General features: G+C 61.5%; 1 protein-coding gene across 11 annotated transcripts in view; it reads right to left on the reverse strand.

The window, feature by feature from the left end:
- The window catches only part of TNS1 (tensin 1), a 69982-nt gene that overhangs the window by 24576 nt on the left and 21582 nt on the right, over positions 1–23824 (reverse strand). For 8 of the 11 annotated variants that reach the window (XM_042783849.1, XM_042783857.1, XM_042783848.1 and 5 more), the window contains 15 exons: positions 22154–22192; positions 19936–19977; positions 17099–17148; positions 16597–16768; positions 16207–16257; positions 15562–15684; positions 15174–15238; positions 14969–15052; positions 14755–14867; positions 14025–14085; positions 12727–12802; positions 12456–12585; positions 12014–12079; positions 11311–11472; positions 917–2614 (listed from right to left, as the gene is read on the reverse strand). In XM_042783849.1, the coding sequence (XP_042639783.1) occupies positions 917–2614; positions 11311–11472; positions 12014–12079; positions 12456–12585; positions 12727–12802; positions 14025–14085; positions 14755–14867; positions 14969–15052; positions 15174–15238; positions 15562–15684; positions 16207–16257; positions 16597–16768; positions 17099–17148; positions 19936–19977; positions 22154–22192 (2932 nt within the window). The remainder of the gene's footprint in view (positions 1–916; positions 2615–11310; positions 11473–12013; positions 12080–12455; positions 12586–12726; positions 12803–14024; positions 14086–14754; positions 14868–14968; positions 15053–15173; positions 15239–15561; positions 15685–16206; positions 16258–16596; positions 16769–17098; positions 17149–19935; positions 19978–22153; positions 22193–23824) is intronic. The other 3 variants (XM_042783851.1, XM_042783856.1, XM_042783858.1) reach the window with 2 other exon arrangements.

The raw sequence follows: 23824 nt of genomic DNA on the forward strand, positions 1-23824 counted from the left end.
TCCAGGGGGCTGGGACCCTCTGTGTCCCCAGAGCTCCCGAGCCAGAGCCATGGGAGGACAGGGAGTCAGAGGATGTGGTTTCCCCTCTGTGGCACAGAGCAAATGCCTTCATCTAGCCACAGCACCGATGCTCGGCTCTACACCCAGCCAAGCACTGCACCAAACCCCTCTGGCAGGGCTGAGAAATGCCTTTCCAATCCCTGACTCAAGGGACTCAAGGCCAGGTCAAGCTTCAAACCACCTGGGGCCAAGCTGGCTGGGCCACCAGAGCAGAAAAGCTGCTGCCAGTCTGCACCCTGGCCCCTACTCTCCAGCAGCACCCCAGACGCCCAAGGAGGAGGTCCAAGCAACAAGTCCATCACGCCGGGAGGAAAGTGGGGGCTGAAATCAGGGAGGAGCCCAGCTACATTTAACACAAGGCAAGTGCTCCACTGAGACCTTACACCACACTCCAGGCAGGGAAAGTATCATGTCCAAGGCGGGGTCCAGGCTAGACACCCTCAGCCAGAGCTGAAAACATCTTCTCAAACAGGGCCATATTCTCCCTGAAAGGGAGAAATCCTCCCAGGATTGAGTAAGTGGCCCTACTGCAGTGGACAGACCAGTCCCATACCCCAAAGAGGTGAGGATGGGGGGACCCAACGCCCTCTGCCACCCATTTTCCCCACCTCTGGGCAATGCTGCTGCAAACAGCAAGCTGCAAGGATGGGTCTCAGCAAAGGAGGGCGGCACAGGCTGCCCCTCTGCCTGGCGTGCCCCCACGGCGGGTGGCTCTGTCCCAAGCCCAGATCCGGCACAGACGAAGAGTCGCCACATCTCCCATCCCCGGCTCCACCATGCATGCCAGCCCCGCGGGCTCCGCCTTCTCAGGACACACTGGTTCCCCCCATCCCCCCAAGGAATCAAAGTGTCCTACCTGCCACCCTTTGGGCCACCAGGCCCTCCAGATTCAAAGGTTCTTCTGCTGACCTCGACAGGTCTTCATAGCTCTCCGGTCCCTTGGAGGGCATCTGGGTTTGTGTTGGGACGGTGGGGGAAGGCGGGGAGGAGACGAGGAGCTGCTGAGACCCCACAGGACTGTAGGAGGTGCTGAGCGGGAGGATGCTCATCGGTGATCCCGCCGGGGCATGGCTGTAGCTCCTCGGCTCTGGCACCGGTGCTGGCTGGTAGCTGTAGGGCAAATAGGTTTCCCGGTACTCATGCACCCCATAGTCCGGCTCCCCGGGAGAATACGCTTTGCCTCCGGGCTCAGAGACCACAGGGCTCACAGAAGTGCCGAAAGACCTCGGCTGGACCGCTTGTGGAGCTGGCCGGGCATAGAGACCAGCAATGGGCTGGGCCGAGATGGAGGAGAGCAGGGGTCCTGCCGGCTTGTCCTGGCGGGAGGCAGCAGGCACGCTCTGCGACTTGTGGACGGTGGGTGCGAGGTCCAGCATGAGGACATCGAGGGCTTCAATGGACTGCTCGATCTCCCGGCGGGAGGGTGCCCGGGGGAACTCGGGCATACTGTGGCTGTGCGGGGGCACTGGCTGCAGTGGGCTGGGCTGGGGGCTGCAGCTGGAGACGCTGGGGCTGTGGCTCTCCATGCCACCCTCCTGCAGCCGGGAAGGCGGCCGGCTCCCTCCTTGCTGCTGCCAGGAATTCAAGCCCCTCTGCACGGCCTCCCGGCTGCTGGTGCTGCGAGCCGGGGCCTGGGGCAGCGCTGGGTTCGCGTCGTACTTGGCTGTGTCCACCGCCGGGAAGGACCGAGAGCGGTAGGCGCCGGGGGGGTCATAGCCATACAGGTAGGGCTGGGAACTGGGCAGCGGCTGGGGCTGGAGCCAGCCTGGGGCGTGGGAGCCTGGCGGGCGCTGCGGGTAGCCAGCCAGGTTGTCCTGAGTGGATGCCGAGGGCCGCAAAGGAAGCAGCGGGTCGCGGAGGTGGTGGCCCATCAGGGCATTCTGGTTGTTGTAGGGGTAGCCGCCGTTGGAGAGTGGCTCGCCATCATACAGCCCCTCCTTCAGCAGCTTCTCAGCCCCGTTGCAGCTCGATGGGCCGTTGGGCAGGGAGGAGAGGCTGCCCACCCTGGGCGCCTCCTGGTAGCCGGCCTCGCTGGCGGTGGTGGTGCCGTCCAAGGAGGAGAGGGTGCCCAGGCTGCCCACGCTGTGCCCATCCTGGTTGGGCAGCTCATCATCCAAGATATCTGTCTCCCGCTCGGCCACCAGCGCCGCAGCATTCCCATTGACGTGCACCTGAGCCGGCACGACGTGGCGGCCCGGCACGGCGGGCAGGCGCGCCGGCACAGGGCCGGGCACGTGGTTGTGCATGGGCGGCGCGCTCTCCAAGCCGAAGCCAACAAGGAGACGATCCAACTCCCGCTTCTCCTCGGGGCTCAGCACCGCCTGGCCGCCGGGGACCCCGGGCACCCCCGGCTCATCGGTCCGGTCAGTCTTGGTGGAGGCAGTGGAGTTGCCCGAGTCGCTGCTCACCGAGAGCGTGTGCTCAACGTGGTTGGGTGTTGCCGAGAGCGGGAGGCGGGCGGTGTTGATGGCACCGGTGCTGCCGTGGAGGGAGTCTTTCTTCTTCACTTTAGCGTAGAGGCTCCCGTCCAGGGGCCCTTGCGTGTGCCCAACCTCTGCAAGGGGAGAAACGAACACGAGACCCCAGATCAATTGCTGGCTCTCTGCACGGAGCTAATGGGTCCCATTAGCCGGTGGTTTCGATCTCTTCCATGCCGCCGAAACGCTTAATGACCAGCATCGCCGTCTCCTCGGCACCCTCCGCAATCCCACGGGCGCCACCATGCAGAGACACCGGAGCCAGACCGCCCCCCCCCCACCCCCCCATCCTCATGCCCCCATGGCCCCCAGCTCTGCACGCCGTCCTGCCCTGCCCTGCAACCACCACCTGCTCCGCTGGGATTCACCAAATATCCTCCCCCTGGTTCCAGGCATCATTCCTGTCAGTTCCCCTCCGTGGCTGGCAAGGGCCAGGGCTGCCCACACAGTCGGCCATCACCCCTCCACAGGGCTCAGCCAGCCCCAAAGGGCCACGCAGCACCGGGGAGGCAAACGGGGAGGTTGGGGGAGATGCTGTAGGAGGACAGGTGGAGGCGGTCAGGATCTGGCCGTGCAGCTCTACGTGTCTCCAGCTGGATGGATGTACTCAGCCCACAGGTGAAAGACAGATGAACCATGGACCCACCTTCCCTCTCCCTGCCCACTCTCCTCCCAGATGACGGGCTGATCCCACAGATCCAGCCACTCACCCATCCTTGACATTTTCTTCCCTGGCTACAGACAGGCTCCCACCCTTTCTGCCTTTCCCCTTCTCTCTCTCAGGCCAGGTGGATCTGCCCCAGAGCTTTCCTCACAGCTGGACGCTGCCCTGAAGCTCCTGCACTGGCAGTGCCTCTGCCCAACCTCAAACATGCAGCATCTCCTCCCCAGGGAGGCACCGAGTGCCCTGGGACCACAATTCAAGGCTGGTGCGAGCAGCCGGCTCCGCTTCACAGCCCAAAAAGGCTGGGGGGCAGCCAGGGCATGGCAGCATCACCACCAGCAACCTTGCACCCCAGCTCCAAGCTTCTCAGCTCCCACCACCCCCAGCAGCCCCAACACCACAACAAGCTGCACCTTTTAAACCTTTTTAAATGGGGTGGCCAGATTTTGGGAGCACAGAGGGACCTTGGCCACTGAGATGGCAATGGGAATGGCCCCCAAGCCACGTTCTACCCGCCAGAGCGTGCACGGCACCAGCCGGGCTGCAGACTCTTGTTTTTCCAGCTCCCTGCCGAGGTTTCCTGGAAGGGCCCGCGAGCAGTGTTAAACACTTTCTTTTGGAGGAAAAAATGACTCTTCCTTGGCAGGGGGCCAGGCGGCTGACTCAGGGACGGAAGACGGCCCTAACGCGATAGTGTGAAATCAGAGCGCTCCTATCTGTGAGCAAAACACTTCCGAAAGCCAGCCCTGAGCCGGGGACGGCTTAACCAGTCCCACTCTGCCGCACCCGCGCCCCAGCAGCTCCCACAGCTCCCACCCGCCTCACTGTAAAGCAGAGGGGGGCAATAACACCCAGCACGAGTCCTACCGAGTCAGGGCCCCTTCCTCACCGCTCATTTTCCACTCCCGAATCCCCACCAGCAGCATCCCAAGGAGGCAGCCGAGCCATAAAGCCCCCCCTTGGCTTGAAGATGCCCCAGGACCACACAGCAAGGTCCTCTCCAGGCACTCAGTGCAGGAAAGGATAAGGATGGGGGTCCACGATTTCTCTGTGAGACTCAGAGCTCCTTCATCCAGCTAGTATATCCAGAAACCAGCAGAGATTGCCTCTGCAACACCTCCCATACAGGGGAAAAGGGGGAGAGATGGAGGGAATCCCTCCCAGTGGAGGGAGAAAGGAAAAAGCAGCATGTCCAGGGCCAGTGTCTCTAGAGAGGCTGAGACATCGCTTGGAGCCAGGGAAAAGGCCCAGCCCTCCTGTCTGACGGCAGCGATGGGTGCTGGCTGGTCCCAGGAAACAGGGCAAGAGCTACAGTGGGGGCTGGGATAAATAGGGCAGGGGAATAGAAAGGAAAAAGGAATAAATAAATATAAATGAAAGCACGTGGCGCCAAGGGAGAAAATAGCTGAGAAAAGCTTTAATTAGACTGTGGGCTGGACACCACCCCAGGGCTGGGAGAAACGTCTTGAAGCGGGGTCAGGACGGGGAACAATGTGGTTCACAGCAGAGCCAGAAAGCCCCCCAGGTGCCCCATCCCACCTCCCCTGGACCTTCTGGCCAGGCAGGGACATGGAGGGTCTGGTGGCCCCCACCCCAAGAGCAGTACCAAGGTAGCAAAGCACAGAAGGGGCCGTGACACCTCCACCATCAGCCAAGCCCTCATCCCACAGCTGCTCTGCCCCACACCTGATTGCCCATTCTGTCCTCATCCCCACTCATCCCCTTAGGCTCAGATGCCAAGAGCCAAATCCTGCTATTTCCCACCACTCCCAGGCAACCTCCACCATCCCTGCGCCATGCTATCACTGATATGACCACCTTTCACTTGTCACCTGAGAAGTTGAATAAAATCCCCCCAAAAAAGAGGAAGGAAAAAGTGGACATGCTGCTTTAGCCAAAGTAGCAGTACCCAGATCAGCAGGCTCCCAGGTTCCCATTTGCAAAGCGTTTGCAGCTCCCAGCAAGGTCAGATTTCGTCCCTGAAGGTCAGAGCAGCTACAGCGTGGCAGGCTGTGCCATCCCAGCGTGGGTTGGGTTTGCCCAGGGCTCAGCCCTGGACACAGCTCTGCTCCGACTCTCTCTGCTCTGGCTCCATCTGCTCCGGCTGTATCGAGGCGGCTGGGGGAAGCGCTGAGCCCAGCCTGGTCCTACCCCAGCTGCCAGGCTCACTGCCCCAGCGGGGCAACGCGCTCTCCTCTCCCTCCCCAGCACCCTGCGACTATGCCCAGGAGAAAAACTGGTCCAGGGTACACGTTGCAATGGGAAGGGGGATCAGCTCACGTCACCAAAATCCCAGCCATCTGCCTCATGTCTAGTGGGATGCACCATACAGCACTGTGCACCAGCACAAATCCTGGCCGGAGCTCTGCACCAGTGCAGGATAAGTCTGGGGCACCACTGTGCCTTCCCTGGTCCTGCCCCCAGCAGCATCCCACCTGCTGCCTCCGCTCTCCACCACCCAAAGCCCTGGCCCCAGGGCACCTCTGGAGCATCAGCACCCTTTGTAGGATGAAGGATGCGGGCTGAGTCCCATGGGGAAGAGCTCAGTCCCGGAGCTCTGGTTTCATCCTGGGATCAGATATGATGGCAAGAAGTAACCTCAGCCCCCGAGGCGTGGGTCACCACAGCCATGAATTCCTCACCCACCCCCAGCCCTTTCCCCCATCCATCTCAAAGAAAACTGAAGTCAGGACTTACCAAAGGGGACAGGGAAGAAAAGATCCCAGGCGAAGAGGAGTAGTGGGCAGCAAAATCCCTTTCCTTCACCCCTTCCAGCACCACAGCCCTCCAGGGGGACCTGGTGCGGTGGCAGCTCGAAGAGCGTCCGTGGCCAGCTCCGTGTGTCCGTCCAGGACAGGAGCCGACAGCCGGAGCTGGCTTTGGTTGGCGTTTGTCCCTTTGGCTTTGCTTTTCCTCTCGCGGAGGGAGCTACTCCCACCTCAGTGCCGTGTCCCGCGGGGCCAGCGAGAGGGGCACCCCGACGGCAGTGGGGCGCCGGGGGGGCTGGGACACGGGGTACCCCCAGAGCAAGGGGCACCCCCACGGACACAGGGTGCCGGAGGGGAGGATGGAGGAGATGAAGGCGGCAGAGGCAGGAGCTGGGCAGGAGGAGAGGAGGTGCTGTCGTGCTCCCCTCCACCCCGGACCACACAGGGACGAGCGGGAGGGGAAGGGGAGAGGCTGGGGAAGGCGGGTTGGGGGCCGCCCAAGCCGAAGCCCCAGCCCAGGTTAACCCCAGCGAGGTTCGGGGAGGGTGAGAGCCGCGGAGGGAGGACAGCAGGACAGACAGCTCCTAGCTATGAATATTAACTACTTCCTCCACAGGCAGGGCTGTGCTGCATTAACTGTTTCCTAGGCACAACAGACAGACGGACAGCTGGACAGCCAGCCTACCCTCCCCACACCGGGTGCCGAGCATCACCCCACTGGATGACTCCCCCAGTTTGAGACCCCTCAGCCCTGCCTGGCTGCTGTGTGCACACGTCACACCTGTCCCCAAAAAGCAGTGACACATTTGGGGTGGGGATGTCCTTTCAGGACATGCATGATGCTGTGACCCAGCCGGGTCTGCAAACCCCAATGTCTTGCCAGAGACTTGAGTTTCTCCATCTTAAATAAATACGCAGCCAAAGAGGAGTGGAAACCTGCCAAGGTCCAACCCCACCAGCACCAAACCTGACCTGTTTTCACAACCCACTTTCCCTGCCCTGCCAGCTCCGCAGCATGGTGTAGACACACCAGCACCGGTTTCAGGATGGCACGTGCTGTCATGACCTGTAGCAGGAGGCACGACACAAATCCCATCCACCCCAAAGCCGCCTGCAGCCACGCTGCTCCATCCCAGGTAAAATCCGTGATGGGATGGTGCTGACAATTCTCTGGTCCAGGTGACAGCAAGCCCACCCCGTGTCCAGCCCCTGCTTGAACCCCTGCTCGTCTTTGCTCCTCAACTGATCCAACATACTCAGCAAAACGCGAGGCTCCCTCCACTCTAATCCCCCCAAATTGTGTGTTTCCCACACCCCCGTGGATGACGGCAGGGGATGAGAGCAGCGTTTCCAGCCGGCCCCCTGACTCACAGCTCTGTTTGCTCCCAGATAGTGGCACACGCCAAGTCAGCATCCTCCCAAAACCTCCGAGGTTTGCTCGCCTCTCTGCCTTTTTATTTTTTTCCCTGGCTGCACAGCTGCAGGCAGCCCACAGGAGAGCAGGCCAAGAGCTCCCTGCTCCAGCCCAGCCTCCCGGGGACAGCCCCAGCCCCACGAACACACACTCCAGCAGGTTCTAACTTCAAGGACGATTTAAAGGGGGAAGAGAAGGGGCTGAGCATCCACCAGCCAGTCCCTCTCTCCCTGCATCTCAGCCCTGCCTGGTTCCCAGTCCCAGCGGGGCCAAACCCCATCACCTCCCCCCCCATCACAAACCCAAATACCAGGTCAGAGGACAGACCCTGCTCTGGGAGCAGCCGTGCTCCAGCCGAAATGTCTAGCCAAGCCCATAGATACTCCAGTATTTTTCCCGCGGGGAATAACCAGAAGCAAAGAGGACACACTCCCCATCCAGCCCAGTCAGGTCCCCACTGCCCCCCAAAATGCCTGCCCCGCCAAGCCCTTACCTTGCCGTGGCCGGAGCAGAGAGCAGCAGAGAGGGGCGGGATGGGGAGGGGGAAGCGGATTCCTTCTGCTTTAGTCAGCTGGCGAAGGCGAGAGGAGAGCCAGCGGCTCCCCTCCCCGCTGAGCCTGGCCAGGGGACGGATCCAGCCGCGGGGGGAGAGCTCCGGCGATGGATTTAACAGCTCTGGCCTGGCCCATTTGGCTCTCCACCTCTGCACAGCCTGGCTCGCTCTCCTGGGCAGCCTCAGCCCCGGAGAAGCGGGGCAGGATTTGACCTCACTAAGGAAGATGTACCCCACAAGATGCCCACCCTCCTGGGGGACTAGCAGAAAACAGCGACCCTATCTAGGGGCTTGCTGCCCCACTAAAAGGTACAGGATTAGCATTCCAGCTCAATTTAGGGGGCTCTGTGACCCCCCGACCGTTCCACATGGAGTTCAGGCTCTGCTGTGACCTCCCATCCCCAGAGTGGTGGGACGCCCATCCTACTCCCCACCCCGGCCAGCCCTGCCCTGCCCGTGAAGCTGAGCTGCAGGGGAGCCCCACGCCAGAACCATGACTCAGGTGGGGATTTAACAAGTCTCCCGCAGATGTTGGATTTGGCCAGGCCCTGGCCACCCCCCTTCCAGCCCTGGTATAAAAAGAGGGGAGCGGTCAGAGCCAGCCCGCAGTGGGGTCACTGATGGTACAGAGGTGGGAGGCGGGGAGCGGGGGTGGATGCTGGGTGCGGCAGGACCAGGCAGGGTGGGTCCAAGAGCTGGTGGTTACAGGGAGCTGCTGGGCTGGGGACACACGCCTGGCCCTTTCGCATTGTCTCACACTGCCCTAGGATAGCAGAGCCTGGTGTCCTGGCACAACGGTCACATCTCCAGACCCTGGGGACAGCCCCTCCACCAGCTCCTTGCCAGCCCCAGCACCCTGTTGTCCATCAGCACCGGTTTTCTCAGCAAAACCAAACCAGGCCATAAATGTTCCCCATCCAGATTTGCCCACCTGCCTCTGTGGCACCCCAGAAATTTCTCTGTGGCGATCCTCCAACCAGCTGCAAACCCAGCAGTGCCGTACCCAGCCACAGGTCTCCTCCTGCCTCCCTGGAGCCAGCCTGGCCCCCCCGGGAGAGCCACCATCGTTCTGGCAAAGCAACCTTCACCCACCCTGGATAAAGAACATCTGAACCTCCAAAATAGCCAAAGGAAGAAGAGCCCCACCACCACCCTTCAGCCTTCAAACACCTTCTGAGCCAACCGACAGCTATGAGGACTTCAGCAGGAACCTGCCACGCAGCCGGCACCAACCCAAAAGCCCCTTAGAGGATGAGGAAGGAGGGCAGGCAGAGCCGCTTGCCTCCCTCATGCCATGCAGAGATGGATGACAGGCAACGGGATGGGGCTGTGGGGTTATCCCAGTGCACCCCACTCTCACTAAGGACCACAGGGCAGCCCGAGCCTGGTGAGCAGCAGGGACACTGCCTGGGTAAGGCAGGAGGGTGAGCTCCCTGACAGGGCCAGCCTGTGTTTTGCTCCAGCTGGGTCCCCTCAGCCAGAGAGCAAGATGTGGGGGTTCAGATCCCCCTTTCACGCCCTCTGCCCTGGGCAAGCTTGGTTAGCCAGCAATCCTACTGCGACTCAGTTTCCCCTTCCCCAAGCCCCCATGGATAAGCACAGCGGAGGCAGGGGAAACACCAGAACAGGCACCATCTCCAACCATCCACCTCCCCATCCAGCTTTGGGGTCCCACAGGGTCACCCTACCCTGTCAGGCACACCCCCCCCCCCCCCCCCAGGCCAGAAGGGTGCCTCATGCTGAGGCAAAGCTGCCAGAGAAAGGGCATCCACCTCCACCGAGAGCGGCTGCGGCTGACAGAGACGCGGCGCGGCGGGGACCCACCGTTGGGCAGGCGATCCCGATCCCGTCGGCCCGGTCCGTGGGTGCCAGTCTGCGGGGAGCCTTTGCCGAGCGGCGGGGACGGGCAGTGGCAGGGACAAGGAGCAGCGGCTGATCCCACCCCGCCGTGGGTCCTGGTGCCAGCCTCACCCCCCTCCGCCCCCAGCCGCTGCTCACTCGCGCCCGGTGGTGCCAAAAATGTGGCGTGCAATTCCCTGACCAAATAAGGCGAGAACAACCATAAACAGGGACCCCCTTCATACAGCCGGGCACGGGGGTCCCCATCCCACCCTGGGATGGGTTGGAGAAGAGGAAAAGTGCCGACAGAGAGAGGAAGATGGGAGCACCCCGAGCCCCCCCCCCCGGCAGTCCTGGCTTATCCCCAAACTGGGGCAGTGTTTGCAAATCCAAGGTGCCCTCATTCCGCGTCACCCTCCCTGCAGGGAGGACAGCCCAGTCAGCACACGGAGGGAGCTCTGCAGCCCCAACACCCATTGAGACCCCCAAGAGGGGACGGAGAGGAGCCCTGGGGTACCTCTGCAGCCCTGCGAGGGGCTGGGAGTGCAGCAGCTCTGCCCCCGGGGCCAGAGGGGAACACACATGCACCGAGGCACTCGGGTCTCTGCAGGCAGGAGGGGGCTGCCAGCCAGTCCTGTCAGCTCGGGGCGGGGGCAGAGCCATGGTCTGAGCTCATGGTGAGGACACACATCCCCTCCCTTTAGGGCCGGACCCACAGCTCCCCAGCTCCCTGCCGCATAGCTGAGCCCGCACGTCACGAGTTGCCTGTTTACTGCCCCGTGCCAAGGCAGGTGCCCGTGCCAGCTCCGTGCAGCCACTCCAGGTCCCGGCCCCATGTCCCCAACATGGGCAAGAGACCCCCTCGTCCACCCCAGGCACCCAGAGCCCCCAGCCTCTGCAGCGAGCCCGGCTGCCCACAGCTCCCACTCGGAGCAGACGGTGACCTTCAGGGACATGGGGGACTGCAGCTGTCCCCAGCCTGGGGACGTCTGTCTGTACTGGGCCAGGAAAGCTCAGGCATCTGCTCAGCCACAGGTGGCCTCGCCGCTGGGACAGGGGCCACCACCCTTCCACATAAAAGTACAGCCTGTTCCTGCCAAGCGGGCGAGGGCGGCCGACTCACGGCAGCCAAATGGGTGCTCAAGGGGCTTTTCACATCTCTGAGAGATGGTGCGGACCCTCCAGGGCCAGTGAGGCATCCTCATCCTCCCAGGGGAAACTGAGGCACGGCTACGTCCCATCATGCTTGTGCAGTGAGGAAGGAGCTGAAAGACCTAATGGTCCCCCTGTTAGGTCTCACTCCGGAAAGATCTGGGGTTTGGGTTTCCCAAAGCTCTGGGGCGTAAACCGGGGCTGGACACCGCTCCATGCAAACGGGGCTTTGAGAGCAAAAGCACCAAAAAAGAGCCTGAGCTCCCTGGCACCGCAGCAGGGGGAGAAAGTCCATGAGATCTTCCTCTCCCATCCCATGGCCATGCTTCTCCCAGCAGTGGCCGCCTGCCACCAGCTCTGCTGCCCACCAGCATCCCCTTCCCTGGGGTGCAGGGAGTTCCCATGGGGACATTTTGGCCACCAGCCACCCCATGAGCCCTAACCTTTCTCCAGGTGCTTGCTGGGCAGGGGTGGCTCAGCCCAGGTGCCCGCTGTGCTGTCCTCACGCTGGATGTTGAAGTTCTCATAGGAGTCCCACCGGATGAGTGGGTCAGATGTGTTGTAGTCCACGGAAACGCTGGGCCCGTTCTCCAGGTGCTCCATGCCTGGGAAGATGTGGGATGGTCAGTTGGGGTGATGATGGAGCCAACACGGGTGGGGACAAGGGGAGGAAATGGAGAGAAGGTGCAGGCAAGGGAAAAGGCAGGAGCCATAGGGCAAGGCAGGCGAGTCATGTAGGAACAGGGACACCAAGGGAGACGAATGGGCATGGGATGTACAACAAGGCCCACAGACAAGGTGTACATGGCTGACTGGGGCTTTTGGGATTGCCTAGGGACAGGCAGACAGACTGACAGCGAGTGTGCCTAGGTCTGGACTTTTTGGGCAAGGGGTCCTTCATTCCCAAACACGTCATCTCTCTCTCCTGGACCAGCAAGCCCTGCAGAACAGACTGGGGGTGATAGGGCATCCATGGGTGCTCCGAGGTCAGCAACACTGCCTGTACCCCTCATCCCACCCTGGTGACAAAGGAACTGCAAACGGGGCAGGGGGAGGTCACAAGGGAGGCAGCAGGGGTTAGAGCTGGGAAGCAGGAAAGGAGCCAGCGTGCAGCTCCAAATCCCTGCGGCAGTGAGCCAGCCATACCTTGTATCTTCTCGGGGCCATAGGAGAACACAAACTCCACCTTCCCGTACTCGGGGAAGCGGTCATCTGGTAGGGAGAGAGCAGAGCAAAAGGACCATCTCCAGCCATCCCTCCAACAGCACCCAGACAGCCACCCCGAACACACCCGCAGGCCAGCTCAAGGCCAGGATCTGGTAGGGGATATCCCAGCACAGGGGAGCGCATCTCACCCTCAAAACAACCCCAGGGCAGCTCCTCCACATCAGTACTGGTTTTGGCAATGAAGGTGATGACAGTGCCACCAGTCCCCGAGCGGCACCACACCCTGCGGATGGAGCAGGGGTGCCCTGCTTCATCAAGGGTGGATTTGGGGTGGGTGCCCAGATGTCCCTGCATTGGGAGCAGCGTCACAGGGGGGAGGAGGAGGAGGCAGTCTGAAGTGGGGACGTGCCGGGGTGGTTACCTCTGAAGGCCTCATCCAGGTCCTCCTTGCCAAAGACAACATCAAGGTCGTGCACAGCGCACGTGTGGAACTGCACGCGGAAAATCACGTCACGGGTCGGGCTGCGAAACTTCTTGTGGTAACACTTCAGCTGCAGAGGGGAGTGGGGACAACAGGAGATCAGAACGAGCCGCTGGGGCTGGGCAGGGGGGATCCCGGGGGTCCCGAGGCACAAGGACCACCCGTCCCCCCCGCTGGTCCCCACACTGGGGGGTGAGTTGAGGCTCCTTACCAAGATATCGCCCTTGAGGAGCAAGCCAGGCTCGATGGTGATGCAGATGCCCGTCTGGCTGTCTCCCTGCACATTGCTGCAGAGAGGGACGGTGGGGGGATGTGAGCTGCAGTGCGGAGCCCCCCCCAGAGCTTCCAGCACCACCTCAACCTGCCTCTTTCACCCAAACCCAGCCAGAAAAGGTGCAAAGCACAGAGCTGACCCTCTCGGTGACAGAGGAAGGTCCCATCCCCCCACCTCAAGGGGCACCCATTCCCAGGGAGAGGACATGAAAGGGAAACAGAGGCACAGCTCAATGAGGGTGCTAAAAATCCTGGGTGGGAGGGTTTGACCAGAGTCCAAGTGCTGGGGCTGGGCTATCAGCCACCCGCCTGGCTCCCACGGGTTGAGCAGGGCATGGGACATGGAGGGAGAGCTCTCAGGGAAGGCTCTCCTCTCTGCCTCAGTTTCCCTGCCGGAATCCCTTCCCTCCCCGGGGCGCCGAGGGGCTGGCTCCGGGCGGTGGCGTCGGCAGCGGGGGATGAGGGAAGAAGGGAGTTGGATTTCACAGGCAAGATAAACCTGGAGTTTATTACTGGCATCCCATAAACAGTCTATTAAAAGCTGAAAGGCAAGGCTGGGATGGCAGTAAATCTCAGCTAACGGGGACGCCCAGCTGTGGGTAAGAGAGATCATAGTTCAGGGGGGCAAGATGGGAATACCCCCGAGGCGAGGGGCTCTTCTCCCTCCAGGGGGGCCAGGAGTCAGGGGTCCCAGGCCGGGATGTGGCCCCAGCAAAACATCTGGGCAGCTGGAGAAATTGGTTCCTGCTTTGCCTTCACCAGCGCCTGCTCCCAGAGGCAGCACTGGAAAATGATGTCGGGGTAAATCATGGAGAGATTAAAACACGGGGAAACTCTGTTTTGGGGGAAAGAAAGAGGGCTTTTAGGACTAATCTGAGCAGAAGGAGCAGTTTTTGAGTCAGGGAGAGGAGAAACACCTCCATTTCCCAGGGAGATGTCCTGCTCCCTCCAGGGACACCCAGCCCCAGGCTCTGCACAGCCCCGGGCTCCCTCTGCTGATACGCAGAGTCACTACAGACCTCCCAGCAGAAGGACCCAGTATGGCCCAGTGTAGCCAGTTACCATCTCCAATCAAAAGGAAGCCCCTTTTTTTCAGTTCCCTGGACCCCAAATCGACTAAGCACAGGGCACCAGACTGCTGGGAACTTGGCCATGACCCTCTCTCTCCACCTCCCCCAGCTTGCCAAGCCCCCTGCACTGGGGAAAAGAGAAGCCCCACGGCGAGGAGATAGTTACTAGATCCCGGAGGTGTAGACGGGCTGCATGGCCTGGTAGATTTTCAGGAAGGGCCGACAACCTGGAAGACATCAAGGCGGGGAGAGAAGGCACGCTGCTGTTAGCCGGCAGGGCGGAGGGGCTGGGTCAGGGATTAGTCACGGGGGAGAAATCCAAACAGGGAGGGAGCCAAGGCAAACAGCCGCTCCCCACGCCGGCCAGCCCACACCGGCCATGGGCAACATCTGGGATAGGCAGAAAGGGATGCTCCAGAGGGGGTGAGAAAGCGGGGAAGCCCCTATAGCCCAATTTGGGTCCTGTAGGACCTGGGGCAAGCACTGGACTGGGGATGGAGGTAGGATGATGGGGATGATGGTCTCTGAGAGAGGGACCGGTTCTGCGTACCAGCGCTAGGCATGGTGCTACATCCCAAACCCCAACCCCAGTCTGGTGCCATCCTCCAAAAAGCCATCAGAAAAGCCTTGTCACCCTGCAGCTCGGGTTAGTGCCCAGCCCCAGGAGCCCTGCACAGGCTGGGTACCCCCAAAAGGCACCTTTGCAGGAAAAGGGTAGCACCCTCCTACACTGAACAGTCACAGAGAGGGAACAGGACTTAAGAAGGAAAAGAAAATTCAAATCGCTGAGGAAATCGTGGAAAATATCCCCCAGGGACAGCAAAGCCAACCAGGCAGCGTGGGGCAGTGGTGTGTGCATGGGGGCTGGGCTGTGAGGAGACGTGGGGGGCACCTACCGCCTTTCGACTCGAAGTTGGGGATGCCGTGCATGATGACGTGGTGGAGGAAGAGGGGCTTGTTGTTCATCTTGATGCTGCCAGACAGGAGCCCGCTGAAGTAATGGATGTACCTAGAGGGGGGACAGGCAGCTCAGGGGCAGGACCCACAGCGGAGCACCCGCCTCGGCCCAACTACCCTGGCCACATGGGCAAAACACATGCCAGGACCCACCTCTTCTGGGATGGCTGTCCCACTGGCACTACTTTGTCCTCATAGAAGCGCTTCATGGCAAACCTGTCCAGAGCTTGGTTGGCGCTGCAGGGACAAAAGGGTAGATGAGGTTGAAGGAAATTATTGGCATCAGCACCCCGGCACTGCTGGGATGGAAGTCAGCGGTGGGTTCCGGGGCCACCCCAGGACTGCGTGTCCCTCTCACCTGGCTGAGATGTTGCTGTAGTGCATGTAGGCAGCCACCACCACCCCCAGCCGGCCGCGGTTCCCCTGTGGGCACACAGCAGAAGGGGTGTCACAGGGGCGGTGGTGCCTGCGAGCACCCAGGCACGGCCACCCCACACGTGGGCACACACACACACACACCCCGGTCCCTACACACGTGCATCAACCCACTTGCGCACCCCAACCCTTATAGACACACACCGGTGCACGCGTATGCCAGCACCTCCAGACCCCTAAGCCACAAGCCACCGCATTCCCTGCACCCCTCAGCCTCTGAGGCTGCCGAGCCCCATCCCTGCAGCACCCCAAACCACACCCCCCCCCCGACCCCCATCACTGTGTGACCCCGGGGACAGGGTCCAGCCCACCTTGTTGTGCAGCACCACCACGTTGTGTGCTGCCGCGTTGAGCCACGTGTCCATGGCTTTGCAAATGCTGCAGATTTTCTCCAGGGCCGGGGTGTGCAGGTCGGGCCACCCAAAGTCCAGCACCTGGGTGGTGGAGGGGATATCCAGGGGTCACAACCACGCCGGGCTCTGCCCTCTCCGCAGTCCCCAGCTTGTCAGTGTGCAAAGCCCAGGGCACGTACCCAGGGGGGCACCCCCGCCTTGCCCTGTCGTGCCCCTCCCAGTCTCGCCACCAACCCTGCACCCCACTGCCCAGACCCCTGCCCTGGGTGGGGCCGTCAGAGTCCCAAATCTCAGCCCCTCTCTGGGTCACTCGGCTCAGCTGCCCAGGGTTCCCCCACCTTCACGGGGATGGGGACGATGCCTTAGGGAGGTCTCCAAGAGGCCCCAACAGCCAGGTTTGGAGTACAGACAGTGCGGGGCGGGGGTTAAGCTGAGATCCCACAAAGTCATTGGGAAGTCCCAGTGCTTTCCCTCCCCTGCTCCTCCACCAGCCAGGCAGGATAGAAAGGGTGGTTGCTCCTCCTCAAAACAGCTTGCAGAGGGGAGCTGGTCCCACAGACAGCCCTGCCCCAAGCCTCTCTGTTCCCCACGGCTGTGACCCACCTTGGGGTGAAGCTTGCTGATGTCATGTCTCCGCTCAGAGAGGTTGAAAAGCTTCAGAGAAGAGGAAAAACAGTGAGGGGACATCTTCTTCCCTTGCTGCCACCCCCACCTCTTCCTCACTTCAAAGTCTTCTCAAATGCCCCCTTGAGAAGCTTCCCCAAACACATCCACTTGAGTAATGCCTTGCTACGGGGCAACACAGTGGCCAAAATCTCCCAGAGGGTCCAAAAGGGACTGGAAAGCTTCCAGGAAGGAAAAAATCCATCCATCTTGGTGCAAAGAGCCCCCTCACCAAAGTGAAGCTCAGCTAGAGGCAAGAATGCAGCACCCATCCCCTGCAGCACCCCAGCCCCTTCCCCAGCCTGGAAGGGACCCAGCCGTGTCCCTCACCACGTAGTTGTCCCCATGCTTGGACTTCAGCATGTGGGCCACCTCGCGGAGGTTGCTGCAGAAGCTCTGCTCCTCGGCTGCACTGAGGTAGGAGACGGCGATGATCCGCTCCGTGATGTACACCAGGTCCAACTCACAGCTGCTCTCCATGGCTGCAGTCAGGCTCATGCTCCTGGGTGAGGAAGGGGACCACTGTCAGGACACGGCATGGGGAGGGGACGAAGTGACCCTTCCCCACCCTGCATGGCTCCTGGGGTTCAGCGAGATGGGCCGGGACATGTTGGGACGCAGTGGCAGGGCTGCCTGCAGGCTTTCCCCCGCTCCCAGCCCCGTTGGGGTGTCTTGGGGACCCCAAGATGGGGTTGGTGAGTCATAACCCCCATGTCTTCTCCATGGGGAGCATCTTCCAGCTGTAGCACATCTGGAGAAGCAAAGTGTTGGCAGGGAAGGAAGTTGAGGCAGGGCAGAGGTGGTCACCAGAAGGGGAAACTGAGGCATCTACCTGGATGTTTTGTGGCGTGACTGCCCGCTCCTGGGGGATTTTGTGGCATCCTAAAGAACCAGAGAGGAAAATCAAGTTACTGCCTAATCCAGCCTGCAGCCAGCACAGGGGTTCTGCTAGAGCCAGGTGTGATAGTGCTGCCAGAGCATCCCACCCCCCACCACACTGCACTGAGCACCATAACACGCCCAAAATATCGCTGTCTCCAAATCCCACCCTCTAAGCATCGTGGTGGCACCAAACACCTTGATGGCACCATTGTCCCCCCACCACGGTCACGAGCAAAACCCAGCTCTTGCAACCCCAGCACAGCTGAGACCAGCCACCACAAGCACTGCAAGACCGGTGCCTTGGCACAGGGACCCCGAGGACCTTCAGGAGGATGCTGTGGGTGGACAGACAGTCTCAGGTATGTCACAAATCCATCCAGTCTCAGCCAGGCTCTGGGCACACACCTGGCAGGACAGAGCAGCTCTGGCCCTGCCCGGAGCAGGGGCAGGTTCGCTGTCCGAGCAGCGGCGAGCAGCCAGCCAGGCACAACAGTTTGCTTTGGCCCCTGCTCTGCAGAGCCAAACGCCGGGAGGAAATGTTTGAGCTCTCAGAGCAGGAAACTTCTATTTATGCATGTTCTCCGGCCTCAAGAATTTCATTTGCAGCCGGTTTGCTTGGTGACTTCGTGACCTCAGCCGAAAAACAAAGCAGGGTTTCCAAAAAAAACCACTGAGGAAAAACACACTCACACCTCATTAGTTTTAGTATCTCCAGCTAATAAGCAGGAGTCATTTAAAGACTCATCTCGCGCAGGCAGCACGTCCTGAGCCCCTGGAAGGATCCAGAAACAAGAGATATGCCCTGCAGCCGGATTCCAGGATGCCCCTTTTGTCTCCGGAGCTGCAGGACCTGCTGCCACCCTCCTTGGGGCTGTGAGATCCTGCAACCAGCACACTAGAGGTGACAGGACGAGGTGGAAGAGATGTCCCCGCCACCCTTCGCCCACCATCTCCCACCCAGCACAGTCCCAGGGCTGTTCCCGTGGGCATCTGGCATCACCCTCCATTGGCCATGCGTCCCCCTTTCAAGGTCAGGCTGCCCAGTGGAGCAGAGCCAGGCTCGGTAGCCCGCGGGACCTGTGGATAAACGTCTCCTCTCCCAGTCAAAGCTGCTCCAGAAGGCAGCAGCCCCATCCAGGTGCCTTGGGGTGTGTGGGGAGCAGTGACAATCCCCACCCAGGCTGTCCCCAGGGTGTCCCAAATTTCCTGCTCACCCCTGAAACCCCCCAGCATCACTGGGGGCAAAGGAGGAGTTAAAATGCAGCAAAAAGAGAGGAGAAACCTTTCCTGAGCAGAGCCAGGGTGTGTGGAGCAAGCTTGAACCTGAGCATGGGCTCATCCCAGTGTCAGCCAGAGGTGACTGGGATGGGATCCCCACTGCAGGCTCTGCTCTGCCCCAAACCTTCATAGTGGGAGACGTCTGGGGTCCCCCACCCACACCCGCCAGCCAGGGAAGCCCCATCAGCCCCTGTCACCACACCCAGCCGCAGCAGCCTCCCAAACCACAGCCTTCCCCACAAAGGAGCTGACATGAAGCAACCGGGACTCGCCCCGCTCTCCCGCATGGGGAAACTGAGGCACAGAAGGGTAAGTGAGGCAGGGACACCAGAGCCCCTCTCCATACCTTGACAGTGGCAAGACCCTTGCTAATCCATTTCCATGGCATGATGGCTCTGCTCCCAGCACCCTCCCAGCCCGGGGGAGCGGGTGCCTGTGGCCAGGGCTCTCCAGCGTTCCCCACCCCGGCAGGAGCCCCCCAGCTCTGCCCCACTCCCCCCCCAATCTAACCACAGCCGTGCCGCCGTCTCCGCCGCCAGCCCCTGCACAAGGAAGAGTCAGCCCACGATCAGCTGATAGGAGCAGGCACTCGTGTTATTAAACACTCCTGCCTGTCGGCGGGCTAGGAAACCCTGCAAAGGTCCCCTCTGGAGCGGAGACACCCCTTCCAGTATGTCCCAGTCCAGCCTAGCACAGGCTAGGCTAGTCTCAGCCACATTGGGTTGAAGTCCCCCCTGCCAGCCCCATCGAGCATCCACCTCCCAGCCCCAGACTGGCTCGGCATAACCCCAGGCTCTAAGCAGCATCCAAAACCTGCAGGTCCCTTCTGCTTGGAAAGGGTGAAGCAAGGCACGAGAAAGGCTGCAGAAACACCAGGAGACTTCTCCAAAAGAGCACAAAGCCAGCAAAGGGTGCTCCTGACTCTCCTCCTGGACTTTTCTAGCTGCGGATGCTCTTTCTCCGGTTCGGGGAGGGATTGGAAACGTGTCCTGGACAACCAAAGGGATGGGGCAAAGCCGATTCCCAGGTGAGGAAGGCCCTCTTCCTCATGGGAACCACTCTGCCTTCATCCCTTGGGTCCCAGCCCCAGCACGCAGGGAGGCCGGCGAGCTGGCTGCAGGCGGGGGGAAGCCGTCCACGTTGACTTTGGCAGTGCGTTTGTCTACACTGTCTTAGCAATTTCATGTCCACAGATTAAATAACATATCCCCGGCTCCGAGACAGGAAAGCCGGCTTTGCAGCAAAAGCCCCGGCCCCCTCCTCTGCTGGGTTCTGCCATCGCCTCTGCCACTGAGCCCGGGCACCTCGCTTAGCCTTTGGCACGGCCACCAACACCTCGGCTGGCAGGGAGGGCAGGCTGGGGGGTCACAGGGATGTTGAGGGACCACGGGGGCATGCCAGGCTGAGGGATTTTGGCTGCGGGGGTTGCTTGCAGCAATGGGACAGGCACAACTCACCCCCCAGGAGATCGGGAGGCAGAGAGCAGCCTCCACAACTGGTAGCACTTACCAGGGCGTCTACCTGATTCGTGATGCTTTCCCCCGGGGATGGCTGCAGGCAGGCAGGCAGGAGGAAGGAGAGGGTGAGAAAAAGGCAAGCAAGAGAGAAGGACAGAGAGATTGAGAGACACACACACACACAGAGCAGGGGCTGGGGTCAAAAGTTCCCCCTGGCTATTTCTGGCCCTTCCTAGGAAATGTGCCGTGGTCCCGTTTCCTTCCCTGCCCGACAACATGTCCGCTCTTCCTAAAGGTCGGGAATCCCTCGAAACCCAAGCGTGGAGCCGGGGGGATGCCCAGGTACCAAGGGCACTGCCGTCCTGCCTCCTGGCAGCTGCCCCCCACACTAGATTGCTGTCACGGATGGAGAGCACCCAGCTGAACCCTGCGCCCACCCCACGGCAGGCACCCGGTGCCCCCCACACCTCCGGGATCCCAGCCGGATCCTCCCTCCATGGTCAGACCCCAGAGCCAGGAGGTAAACAACAGGGTGAGCCCAGCATGGCCCCGCACCCAGCCTGGCTGCCAGCCACCAGCCGGCCCAGCTCCCCAAGATAAACCCGGCCCCACGGGGCTGGCGAAGGACCCCAGTGGGAGCAGAGCGGGGATCCAAGATGCTTAAAAAAGGGGCAAATCTGGTGACATGCCACTGGAGTCCATAGAGAGCTTTGAAATGGGGCTGGGGACAGGAATTAAATTCCCAGGGTAGGGGAGAGCGTTCAGACCCCGAATATAGGGAGTGGGCAACAGATAGGTCTGCTTGGGAACGGCTGGTTGGGGTGCCTGGGGGTGGCGCAGCAAAGGGACCCTGTTGGGTGGCTTATGGGGGTCTTGGGACCAGGGGGACAGAGGGGACCCTCGAGACCAGGCTGCTCCGGTCCTGGCAGCAAGGCCATTTCCAGCCACAGGACAGGGCAAACCTCTTTCGATTTCCTCCTGAAGCCGCAGTAACGGTCCCAGCTTGAAGTGAACATGTTTTTGCTGGTGATAAGTGCCTGAAGAGGCTGGTAGGGGTGGGGGGGTGCAGGCAGAGATTAAACCCGGGGCAGATAACCACCGTGGGGCCCCGGGGCAGGCAACGCGCTCTGCTGCCACCCCATCCCATCACTCGCTTGGGCTCATGTGCTGCCCTCATGAGCTCGCAGGGGGCCACCCCCGAAACCCAAAATTTTGGGTGAGACCCCTGCCTGGCTACAGGTTGCCCATCCCAGGGCCCTGCGTGGGGCACGGCCACCCCGGCAGTGCCGGGCTGCCGAGCCTGCAGCTGAAACCCTGCCAGGGCCTCCTCTCCCCGGCGCCTGCCCCAGCAAGCCTTGGCACACGTCCGGAGCAAGAAGGAAGGGCAGCCGCACCAGTCCTGGGCAATGCCAACCTCCCTGCCACCACGTGCCCGCTCTGCCTGACACCATGGGCACGGCGGGGCTGGGGACAGGGCAGGGGGGGCTGCTCTGCCGGCAAGAGACTGCTTGGTGGGCACTGCCGTGCCACGCTTCCCAAAGCATCGTCCTGTTCCTGGAGCCATCCCGGTGCCCAGCCATCCCCAGAGCCCTGCCGTGGCCCGGAGCAGCGTGGCAAGGAGCACAGCCGCCCACCCAGTGCCCCCCGCACCCATCCTCCCCAGGACAGGGTGAACGGAGATGGGGCGCCCAGATGTTTTCCTGGTGTCCAGAGAGGACAGGGTGGGAAGGGCTGTGCATCGCCCTGACCCCAGCTGCTAATTAAAGGTCCCCAGGAGGGACAAAAGAAGGGGGTGACAATAACAAGTGCTGCAAACACACGGCCTTGGGCGCCCTGAGCCAAAGGCACATCTGCTAGAGCCATCTCCGGGCATGTAAGAAACAGTCCCGGCTCTGGCCAGGGAGGGGGACCCCAGAGCTCAGGCTGGTCACGTCCCATTTGTCTGTCCTTCCCATCAACCCTGCAAGCCCCTCTTCCCCAAAAGCTCCAGCTCCAGGAGTCCCGTGATGTCTGGGCTGCCCCAACTCATGCCGCTCAGACGTGGAACACGCTGTAGATATTGCTCCAATGCTGGAGGGCATAGCACCAAAATGGAGGTGTGCCGTCACCCTCAGCACAGGACCCCCGTGGTTTTGGGGGTGGGGAACTCACAACCTGAAGCCCCCAAGCAAAGAAAGTCCCACGCCCAGTGCAGAACAGTGTGTCCGGTGCCACCCAGCATCCCCAGAGCCCTGCCTGCCACCCACGGCTCATGGTGGGGGCTCACTTACCAGCTCATAGTTGACAGCAGGGGAGCAGGGGGTCACAGCCTGCAAGGAAGCAGAAGAGGGCCGGGATTAGTCCCTGCAGCCCCCAGCCCAGCATGGGGCACGGAAAGGGGCCAGGCTGCATCATCCATCCCCCCACCTCGAGCAAACCCAGCGCCCACCCAAGGGGGTGATGGGCACCCATGGCCCACGGCCCTGCCACCCCAGGCAGGAGTGCCGGCGGGGTCCCAAGGTCAAGGCTGGGCTCCCTGGTAACGAAGGCAAGCTCAGGGCCACGGCGGCTGTGCCATTCGTCCTCGGCCAGGGAGCGCGGGCAGCCCCAGCCCCGGGTGGGCACGGCGGGGCACGGCACGGCGCGGAGCAGCTGCCTGATGCCAAGAGCAGCTCCTGGAACAAACCCCAGCCCGGCCTCGTGAGCGCTCCTACAGCTGCCAGCTGAACAGCCCAGCTATTGTTACCTTAATTACCAGCGGCAATTACTGACAATTAACCTTGGGTTTTGCGTGCACCCCAGTCCACCGGGAAGCAGCAGCACGCCAGGGTGGGAGAGGCAGCACCTTGTTTGTTGGTGCTGGGGCAGCAGGAACAGAGGCTCCAGCCCCACGTTGGTCTGGAGATGCCAGCAGTAGTGGCGGGGTGAGGCTCGGGGCACTTTGTCCCTCCCAAACCCCCCCATGTGTCCCCAGGAGCAGTGACCCCCAACCAGCCATCCCCTGCCCTGTCCCAGGTTCAAGCCAACATGCCAAACACCACTCAGGAGCCAGCACCCCAGCATGGCAGCACGGGGACCCCCCGCACCCCACTCAGCCCCCCCTGTCCCAGGCCATAAAAAGCAGGATTTGCCCCAGGCACCCCACTCGGAGCACCCGGATCCCACCCCATCCCAGTCTCCGCAGGGCAATGGCCAGATCCCAATGCCCCATCTCCGGCAGCCTGCCTATTCCCATCCCGCCTCCCTGTTTTCTTCAGGGGTTCCTCCTCCTCCTCCCACTCCCTTCCCCTGCGCATTATTATTATGATTTTATTCTAATGCAGAAACGCTTCCATAAAAGGCCCCTTTCCCTGCCCCGCGGCGCTGGCCCTGCGCCAGCCTCCCTGGAATGTTCTCCGGCAGCGAGCTGCCGCGGACGGGGCCGGCAAGGGCCGTGCCGTACTCCACACCGTGCCCCGCACACCACCACGCTCTTCCCCTGGGGATGCTCAACCCAGGGCCCCCAGCCCCCAGCCAGCCCCAGCTCCCGAGGCTGGTGATGGGGGGGGAGATGTACAGCTCCCCCACCATGGGACAGGCTGGTCCCACAGCCAGGTAGGGCCGATGCCCACCCCTTTCTCTGCCACCAGCACCAGGTTTGCAGGCTACAAATTCTCCTTCGGCTGGAGAAGGGAGAAAACTGGGGTGCCCGTGGTTGTGTTTCCCTGCCCTAGCGGATTCTCTGATGTCTAATACGGGCTTGTGCTCATCCAACACCACTCCTCCCATCCACAGGAGACACCAACCTGAGCTGTATGGCACCCTCTTATCCCAGAAAGGCAGTTTTCCAAGGACTGCAGGAACACAGCACTGTTTTCAGCTTCCATCCGTCTCTCACGTTTGGATCAAACATGCCCCAGGTTCAAGAAGAGAGACGACCCTGCCCCAAGCAACAGACCCCTTCCTAGGGAAGCCGAGCTCCT

The sequence above is a fragment of the Tyto alba genome, unplaced genomic scaffold (genome assembly GCF_018691265.1).
Source record: "Tyto alba isolate M040663 unplaced genomic scaffold, T.alba_DEE_v4.0 Super-Scaffold_7, whole genome shotgun sequence".
Taxonomy (NCBI): Eukaryota; Metazoa; Chordata; class Aves; order Strigiformes; family Tytonidae; genus Tyto; species Tyto alba.